General features: G+C 58.1%; 1 protein-coding gene across 1 annotated transcript; it reads right to left on the reverse strand.

Moving 5' to 3' along the window:
* Nucleotides 1-590: 590 nt before the first annotated feature.
* Nucleotides 591-6118, reverse strand: SLC25A45 (solute carrier family 25 member 45). The gene is given in 7 exon segments (XM_032640833.1): nucleotides 591-948; nucleotides 1101-1304; nucleotides 1522-1613; nucleotides 3875-4059; nucleotides 4383-4454; nucleotides 4644-4687; nucleotides 6071-6118. Coding segments are annotated over 7 exon segments (903 nt in total). The 5' UTR covers nucleotides 6108-6118; the 3' UTR covers nucleotides 591-679.
* Between the last annotated feature and the right edge of the window lie 3692 nt (nucleotides 6119-9810).

Consider the following 9810-nt stretch of genomic DNA (forward strand, 5'->3'; position numbering starts at 1 on the left):
CCTGGGTTGGAGCCGCTCAGCCCCAGGGATGCGGGAGTCACCCTGCAGGCACTGCCCACTGCTGGCCCAGAGGGAACGGACCTTCTAGGTGGGAGGCGAGGGCACAGCTTGTTCAGGGACCTCAAGCAGGACTGGGCTGCCTGAGAACAGAGGGAGAAGCAAGCTGGGGGGAAGGGGAGGCCAGGAGGAGGAGGAGTTCGGGCTTTTCCCTGAGGGTGACGGAGCCACTGAAGGATTCTGGACTAGAGGAGACCGGGCTACCCTCAAGTCATGCGGGGAGAGGTTTGAAAGGAAGTGAAAGGGGAGGCAGGTGAGACTGTGTCACCGGAATCCAGGGAGCTAGGCGGTCAGCACCGGGCAGCTAAGCAGAAGCTCTGCGAGTGTGTGGACTGGAATGTCACCAGCGCCACTGGCTGTGAGTTTACTTCAGAGACTCAGGAAGCAAAGGAATCAAGGCACTTGCTAGGAGGCCCACGCCAGCCTTGGAGTCCGGGTGGAGTCCAGGTCCCCAGGCCTCCAGCTCCCCGAGGCGTCTCCCCGGCCCCTGCGTGCTGGAGGTGCCTCGATAAAGAGGGGCTCAGCCTCTCGCATCAGAATCGCAAGCTGGTGCTTTCAACTTGGCCTCCAATCAGGGCAGGTGGGCGGTGGTCTCACTGGGGAGCTCGTCACCCAGCCAGGCTCATCCCCGGGAGTGGAGGAGGTAGTTGTAGCTGAGGAAGGTGACGGCGTTGACGGGAAAGGCACGGGCACTGTTGATGCTGAGCCCCTGGAAGAAGACCCCCAGCCCTTCCCGCCGGGCGCTGCTCACCATTTAGTCCAGCAGCCCCTGGTGCACCCTCTGCCTCAGCCCCGCCATCTGCATCCGGGACTTGATCACGTCTAATGGGGTGGCTGTGACCCAGGAGGTGACGCCGGCAAAGCCCCCTGCCACCAGCACTGTGCCCGAGCCTGGGGTAGAGGAACTGGGGGTGAGAGGGGTCAGACTGAGGAACAAAGCATCCTCCCGCATCCGCAGGCTCCCTCCCCATCCTGCAGGGCTCAGTCCAGCTCCCCTTCCCCACTCCTCTCTGTCCTCCACCCTCTCACACCACTTTGCTTACTGAGGTTCTGGCCATCCGGTGTGAATTGGCGACACAGCCATTTGTAGGTGACGAAATAGATTCCCAGGGTGGGGTTGTCGCGCAGCGTCAGGGCGCAGTCTCCCCGGATCAGCCCCCGGGGCCCCTCGGCCTGGAAGACGGAGGCCGCGCAGTGCACGGGCCCCTGGTACTGGGGTGGGGGGCTCCCTGACTTCCCCTTGGGCTCTGTCTGGTTTTTTTTTTTTTTTTTTTTTTTTTTATGCGTTACGCGGGCCTCTCACTGTTGTGGCCTCTCCCGCTGCGGAGGACAGGCTCCGGACGCGCAGGCTCAGCGGCCATGGCTCACGGGCCCAGCCGCTCCGCGGCATGTGGGATCCTCCCAGACCGGGGCACGAACCCGTGTCCCCTGCATCGGCAGGCGGACTCTCAACCACTGCGCCACCAGGGAAGCCCTCTGTCTGGTTTTGTAGCCAGACTTTGATGAGGTCAAAAGGGGCCAAGCAGTAGGCCTGTAGGGAAAGAAGCATGAAGGGCCTGGGTGGAGCTTTGGACGGGAACAGTCCCTCCCTCTGATCTTAACGGGGGGGGGGGGGGGGGGGGGGGGGGGGGGGCGGGGGGGGGCGGGGGGGCGGGGAGGCAGTGGGCAGACAGGGCAGCATCTTCCTTCAGAATCTCCCCCGCTCTAAGCCTCTCCCACGCATAGTGGGGGATGGGCCAGAGCCCCCTCCCTTAGCATCAGGTCCCTGACAGCAAGGGACACTGCCCCTCCCCTCGGCCGAAATTGCTGGCATGCACGCGATGCTTAAGAAAGGGAGTTCCCTGGCAGTCCAGTGGTAGGACTCGGCGCTTTCATTGCGGTGGCTCAGGTTCAAAAAAAAAAAAAAAGATTCAGTCTTTCAGTCTGTGCCCAAGAAACAGCAGGGGACTGACCCCTCCCCAGGGGTAAGGAGGGCACCTCAACTTCATAGATTCCCCCTTCCCCACCTCCTGCAGGACACCTCTCAGAGGTCCCTGGGTGGAGAAGCACCTCTCACAAACCCCCAAGCACTAGTGTCCCAGCAGAAGGTGGGTGACAGGGTGGGATCTGTGGGTCCTTGAACTTTATCACCTGGCTGGGGCAGACAGGACACAGATTTGGGGTAATGTTGGTACTGGGGACGTGGAGGGAGGTTGTGGGGAGGGGCCGAGGTGTGGGTCAGGGACGCAACTAGGTCAAGGTCAGCTGTGAAAGTTCAGGTGAGAATTGAGGTCCAAGCTGAGGTTAGCATATCATTTATGGACTTACGTGGTTTTTGTTTTTTTCCTTCCGTGGAAGGTACACAAGCTCAGTTCCTCAGCCCTGGAGATGGCTGACGGCGGTGGAGGCTGGCGGTTGGCTCCGGTGATCTTTAGAGGGTGACAGTTTGCTTATTTCCTCCCCTGCAGGAAGGGCAGTGGGCTGGGGTCCCCCGCTGTGAGATGGCTTCCTGATGGCACCCTCCCAGCAGAGCCTGTGGGCAGTGCTGAGCTGAGGGCTGCTCCAGAGCGGTGAGCTCCTGGGGGTAAGAAAATGGCTGGGCGGGCTACGGCCCCTCCCCTTCCCATCCTGTGCCCACAGGGGCAGTGGGGACGTCAGACATTGCTGCTCTGTACAATGATGTCAGCCTTAGCTGAGTCAGAAGCAACTTTTGTACACAAAAGAGGTTGTCATTCCCTGCCCCGTGCTACAGAGTCTTCCTCGTCATCTCCACGTGAAAATACATTTTCCGTTCCAAGACCCTGTTAACCAGAGCCGTGCGCTTGGTGGCAAACGGGGCTCCAGCTGGTCCCTGGACCCCATCCCCATCAGTGACCCGACAGGCCCCAGTTCTGCCATCTGTTCTGCTTTCGAGGAGCCAGAGGGGAGGAGGACGTTGGAGCTGGGCCCGGCTGAGCCTGACTCAGGCCACTGAGCCTGGGGGCTCCTTCTCGTCGTTGTTTTTGTGGGGTGCAGGTCTCAGGGCTTGGGAAATATGCAGGCATGAGCCCCACACAAGGGGCAAAAGCAAAGCCAGGGCCTTTTGGGTCTCATGAATGATTAATTCATTTAGTGAGCCCTAACTCTGTCCTTGCTCTCTGCCTTGGGATGTGTACAGGAGCATCAGGGCAGGTGTCGAGCAGAGGGTGACCTAGGGCACTGGCTGGATTGTGGGATGGAGCCAGGCTCACGCCCTCTGCCTCTGAGCTCAGGCCCTCACTTAGCTGGGGATCCCCCTGGTGCCTGGAGGCCCCTCTTCCCTCCACCCCAACCCTCGAAAGCCCAGTCCTTAAGCACTGAGAACAAAGACCAGAACCAAATGATTAGAGTCACTTAATGATTTTAACACCCTGAGCCTCTCCCAGCAAGATTTGTGGACAGGCCCCAGGTGAGGCTCACAGATGGAAGCAGACCCCTCCAGAGGTGGGCAAGCCCTGCCAGCCTCAGAGGGTGACATCAACTGCTCCTCCATCATGTCCTCTTGGCACTGTCTCCCCCCCACCCCAGCTCTCTCTACCTTTTTTGCCCCCTCTGTTCTCCATGACCCTCCCCTCCAGACCTGCAGCCTGGAAGGCCACAGCTCAGCCATCAGGGTCACAGGGAGCAGCCAGGAGCAAGCCATTCTCCCACAGCAACTCGTGTTCCCCTCAAGAAGGCCTGGGGTCTGCAGCCGTGGGTGGCCAGAGGGGGCTGGGAGGGAAAGGAGTGAACTGGCCATCACTGTGCCTGTTCCTGTGTGTGACCACGAGCGCGTGCGCTTGCCCCAGTGTGTGCACGTACCCCCACGCTGCCCCCTCACCTGCAGGAACCCCCTGTGCAGCTGCCTATGAAGACGTGCGTATAGCTGGGCGGCTGGGCCCGCCGCTCCTGGTGGGAGGTGGCTGTCAGTACCTGCAGGGCGCTGCTGTAGACCCCGAACAGGACAGAGTTGACCACAGCTATGCTGGCGATGGGGAAGCTCATTCCCTTGACGAAGCCCAGGGGCTGCAGAGAGACACCGGATGCTAGCTGGGAGGGTGCTGTGCGAGCCTCACCCTTGCCCTTTCTGGGCCTGGCAGGGCCTCCTCTGGCTGGAAACTGCTCCTGGGCCTGGCCACAGGGAGGAGGAAGCGGCCTTAGGCTGGGGGGTGGCCTCAGCTCCACTTTGGGGGCATTTAGCTACTGCTCAGCCCCCCAGTGGCCCCAGATTTGGGTCTTCTTTCTCTCTTCCACGGGCAGAGCTCTGTGGGCGGGGAGGGGAGAAGGAAGCTGGCACCGACTGCCCAAGGTCTCCCGCCCCAAAGCCCCCCAAAAAGCCAGCCACCCACCGACTCGTGGTGGTAGGTCTTGACCATACAATCAGTGATGCCCCGATATGTGGTCTGGGTCTGCAGCTGCACCTGGACAGGGAGGACAGAGCAGGTGGACAGGCTGGGCATCCTGCCCAGCTCATCCCTCGGCCCCTCTGAGTGGGCTGCCCGCAGGGCAGGAGAAGCGGGAGAGAGCCTCCGTCAGCCAGGCCCTGCTCTCTCCCTGATGTCTGGTTCAGGCGACGTCTCTCATTCCCCAGGTGCCTCCCCTAGACCCACCTTTACAGTGTCAAAGGGGTGTCCCAGGACCAAGCCCAGAGCTCCTGTGGTGACAAGAAGGTGCTATGAGTGAGGACCCTCGGGCCAGGCTGAGGAAGCAAGTTTGTATCCAGAGGGGAGCGGGATTCAGGCAGGAGAAAGCGGGGCAGGGCTTGCCTGCCAGAGTCCAGAGAAACGCCAGCTGCCCCTTGCACCCTCCTCCACTCCAGGCACTGGGCTGGGAAGGTGTGGGGACAGGGGACAGCGGAGACAACGCTGGCCCTGCCTGGAGGGCGCACAGGCAGAGGGGAGGAGCCAACCCCAGACGCCCAGTGTCCTCGCCCAGACCTGACACCCAAGCATCTTGCTGACTTATCTAACTGGGGGGCTCCGGGGCTCCTGCCTCGCTGCCAGCTCTGTTCCCTCCTTCTGCTGTCCAGGGCAGGGCCTTGTTGCAGGACCGGCCCTACCAGCGCTCTGCCCTGTAGCCGGCAGTGCAGAGCTGGGGGCCCTTAGAGGAGTCTTTTTTTTTTTTTTTTTTTTAATTAATTATTTTTTTGGCTGTGTTGGGTCTTTGTTGCTGTGCGCGGGCTTTTCCAGTTGCGGCGAGCGGGGACTACTCTTCCTTGCGGTGCGCAGGCTTCTCACTGTGGTGGCTTCTCTTGTTGCAGAGCACGGGCTCTACGCGTGCGGGCCTCAGTAGTTGTGGTGCACAGGCTCAGTAGTTGTGGCTCGCGGGCTCTAGAGCTCAGTCTCAGTAGTCGCGGCACACGGGCTTAGTTGCTCCGCGGCATGTGGGATCTTCCCAGACCAGGGCTCAAACCTGTGTCCCCTGCATTGACAGGTGGATTCTCAACCACTGAGCCACCAGGGAGGCCCCCTTAGAGGAGTCTTACTGGCACCAGGGGAGAAGGGCCCAGCCCCCAGTGTCTCCCCACCTCCTGGTCCTGCCCTACATAGCGGATGCTGGTCCCCGACCTTTCGGTGAGGTCACAGCCCCGGGAGGCAGGTTCGGATGTCTCTTTCTCCAGAGAGAAATGTCACCTGGACGCTGGATTGGGTCCACAGCACAGCTGGCCTCAGGGCACGTTGCCGGGTAGGGCAGAGGCCCAAAGGGGAATGCAGGACAGCAGGTGAGGTCAAAGGTGAACTTCCTTTCTGAGCCCCGGAGAGTGGCTCCGGCAGTGCAGGTGAGTCTGGGAGAGCACTCAGCACGGCACCTGGGCACTTGGCAGGTATCCAGGTTGTTGGGGGGCAGCCTGGGGACTGGGCAGAAGCACCCGCCTCTCCTCTCCTCTCCAGCAACTCCCAGGAGGCTCCAGGACAGCTGGCTCTGGGTGCTCCAGGCCACCAGGACTTTGGCTTCAGCTCCTCCTACGTCACCCACCTTCCCCAGGAAATGACATGTAATTGGGGTTACTATGACAGAAGGAAGAAAAGTGTCTCACCAGAGATGCAGCTGGTCACAAACTCCTCCACGGGCATTGTCTGGCAGGGGCGGGCACTGGTGGCTCCTGCAGAGGGGACGCTGGTGAATGTGTAATTCCACCCTCCCCCTGACCCTGGACTGATAATCTGCTACTAATGTTTACCCCTGGGTGAGGGCCCAGTGCCAAGACCAGGACGGGAAGGGAGCCAACGCAGGCGGCCTGGTGGCCTGGAGCTGTGCGGAGCGTGAAATCTCACAGGGCAGGGAGGATGGCCCACGGTGGCCTGACCCCCCTTGCCGGCCAGCAATGGCCTCGCAGTGTGACTAGGCCTGGCAGCTGGGCCCAGGCCCTGGTGGGACCCCTCCAGGGCTGCCTCAGTCAGCCAGGGTTTAAGGAGCCAGCCCGGCCCGGCCCAAGCAAGGCCCGCGGCAGTGGGGCCTGGCCATGGGGAGGCAGGCCCAGCAGAGAGGAGTGACTCACCGGGGCCCAAAGCCGCCTTCTCCAGGGGTTGTTTACGACTGACTCCTCCGCGTGTGTCAGAAACAGCCTCCCTCGCCTTCCCCTCCCCATGCCTCTTTCCGGGGGAAGGCTGGAGACTCGGTGTACAAAGGGTGGTGTGTCTGTCTGCCTGGGGGTGACCAGGCTATGACTTCCCACTTCTCTTCGGACAACAACCCAAACTGACAGGACAGGGACCTGAATCCCTCCCTTCCTCTCTGCTTCCTTAGACCAACTTCCTCTGTCGCCAGTTCATTAAATAAGTGCTATAGCATGAATGATTTTTTAAAAAATAAATTTATTTATTTTTGGCTGCGTTGGATCTTTGTTGCTGTGCATGGGCTTTCTCTGGTTGAGAAAGAGCGGAGGCTACTCTTCGTCGCGGTGCACGGGCTTCTCATTGCGCTGTCTTCTCTTGTTGCAGAGCATGGACTCTAGGCGCGTGGGCTCAGTAGTTGTGGCTTGGGGGCTCTAGAGCACAGGCTCAGTTGTTGTGGCACACGGGCTCAGTTGCTCTGCGGCATGTGGGATCTTCCTGGACCAGTGCGCTCGAACCCATGTTCCCTGCATTGGCAGGTGGATTCTTAACCACTGGGCCACCAGGGAAGTCCCAGCATGAATGATTATTCCACTCACCCTCTTGCTCTGAGCTGAGTATGGTTAAATACAGTTACTCTTTGTTTTGAAAATGCTATTTTGTATCATTTAAACATTTGTTCCCACTTTGCTGTACACCAGAAACTAACACAACATTGTAAATCAACTATACTTCAATTAAGAAAAAATTCATTGCCTCTTTTTATAAATCAGATGATTGCTCACCTGTTGTGTCTTCCGTTAAGTGTCTGGTATTTTTATTTTTCCTACTCTGTCATCTTTCTCTGTTCCAGAAGGGGGGCAGTGTACATGGAGTGGAAGCAGCACAGGCTTTGGCACCTTCTATACCGGGTTCCAGTCTCAGCAGCCCCGGGCAGCCTGGTGATCTGTGACCAGGCACACACTTTGAGGTTCTCTGCTCCCATGTCATTTGGGAGGCTTGGGAGGTCATTAAAGGGGGTTTCCAGGTGTTGGTGTTGTCGAGGAGAATAATTGATACACAATGTATAACAGGAATTGAAAAGAGTTTTATTTGAGCCAAACTGAGGACTAGAGCCCGGAAGACAGCCTCTCAGATAACTCTGAGGGACTGCTCCGGAGAAGCATGGTTTTCAGCACAGTTATATGCCTTGTCAGAACAAAGAACATCAAACAAGTCAGGGAGACATTCCTTCATGGTTTCAAAAAAACAGATCAGCACGTACACAGAGAGTCAGTATGGCCTTGGCGCCTGGGAAGTGAGACTTATCATCGAAGGAGCACCAGCATTGGCGTCCCAGGAAGAGAGGCACTTAATCTTCTATTTATTTATTTGGCTGTGCTAGGTCTTAGTTGCAGCCTGCAGGATTTTTAGTTGCGGCATGTGAACTCTTAACTGCGGCACGCGAGATTTAGTTCCCTGACCAGGGATTGAACCCGGGCCCCCCGCATGGGGAGTGTGGAGTCTTAGCCACTGGACCACCAGGGAAGTCCCTAATCTTTATTTTTAATGTGGACATTCTTTGCTTCTGGTCAATGCGCCCTTTTCCCTAATGATTAAAGCAGATGTACAGTGTATGTTTGATAGGCCACAAACAGGCTGTTCCAGTTAGCATCAAGTTCAAGTTAACTCAGGTATAAGCCATAACTCAGGTATGAGCCATATAAGCCATAACTCAGGTATGAGCATTTCTTTTGTTAGTGTCCACGTTCAGGACCACATCATCCAGGCCACGTTTCTGACTTTCTCTGGCAACCTCACATTGATTCCTATGACGTAAGGCCCGGGAGACAGCAGTGGTGGGGATGTGGTGGCAGGGTGGGATGCACACGTGCTACCGGAACACGGGGCAGGACAAGGAGGCAGACCCGTGGATGCAGGCAAGGTGCTGACTGCAGGTTTGGCTGCAAACGCAGAGAGAATGGCAGCGTACAGATGTACCACGTTCTTCACATCAACAGCCATAAAATATTCCGTCAGATTTCTATTCTCAGGAATGCTGGGAAGTTGGGGCCTGGGGTGGGGTTGAGGAGGAGGGGGTCTTCTCTCAAGGGCACGGAGATCCAGGGCTCAGGCACCACTGCCCAGAGAAAGCTGTGAAGTCCCCAAACGTGTCACCAACCCCTGGAGTTGCCTTGACCCCTCCCTTTCTCTCAACCTCACCACCATTCCGTGAGGAAACTGCATTCATATTACCTTCCAAACGGATCCCAAATCCAACCCCTCCTCACCTCCTCCACTGCTACTGCCCTGGCCCACAGCCATCATCACCTCCACTTGGATTCCTGTCCACAGCTGGCCTCCCTGCCCCCACCCTGTCCCTCCCACCCACCCACTTCCCCTTCCGGTCTGTCCTCCACAGCAGTCAGATGACACAGTTGAAACTGAAGTAGACCATGTCTCTGCCCTGCTCCACACCCTGCAATGGCCCCATCCTGCTCAGACTCAAAACCAAGGCCTTCCAGGGACTTCCCTGGCGGTCCAGTGGTTAAGACTCCACGCTTCCACCGCAGGGGGCACGGGTTCCATCCCCACTCGAGGAACTAAGATCCCGCAACCCACATGTCGCCATCAAAAAAAACCTAAAAAAAACAAAAAGCCAAAGCCTTCTTAGGCTCCAGGTGTCCTCGAGGTGCCACCCTGGCTTCCTTCTCTTCTTCCAACAGGCTCCCGCCCCCAGGCCTTCACCCTGGCTGCTCCCTCCTCCGGTCGGCCTCCTCTTGCCTGGGCTCAGACATCGCCTGCGCAGTGAGCCCGCCCTAACTGGCTCGCTGAATACTGCCATCTGCCCCACCTGCCCAGCATTCCAGGTGCCCCTTCCCTGGTCCAACCCTTTCTTTCACTCATCACCTTCTGACACACTATGCAATTACCTTGTTGTCTGTCTGAGCAGGGATCTCTGGCTGTTTTGTCCACTAATGTTATCTTAAAGGCCTAGAACTATGTGTGGCACAGCGTAGGCAATGAAGGAGAAATGAATGAGTGGACAAGTGAGGGAACAGCATTAGTGAGCTGCCCTGCAGCCAGCCCTGGGTCTCCAATTCTCTGTCCCCATCTCCAGTGGGCCCCAAAGAATGTAAAGTCCTCCAAATACCTCCAACCTGCCCCTCCAGATCTCTTACAGCTCTTAGTTTCCCATCAAATGCCCAAGGACCAGCCCTGCTGCTGCTTCTCCTCTCCCGCT

This window comes from Phocoena sinus, chromosome 8, assembly GCF_008692025.1.
Source record: "Phocoena sinus isolate mPhoSin1 chromosome 8, mPhoSin1.pri, whole genome shotgun sequence".
Lineage (NCBI taxonomy): Eukaryota > Metazoa > Chordata > Mammalia > Artiodactyla > Phocoenidae > Phocoena > Phocoena sinus.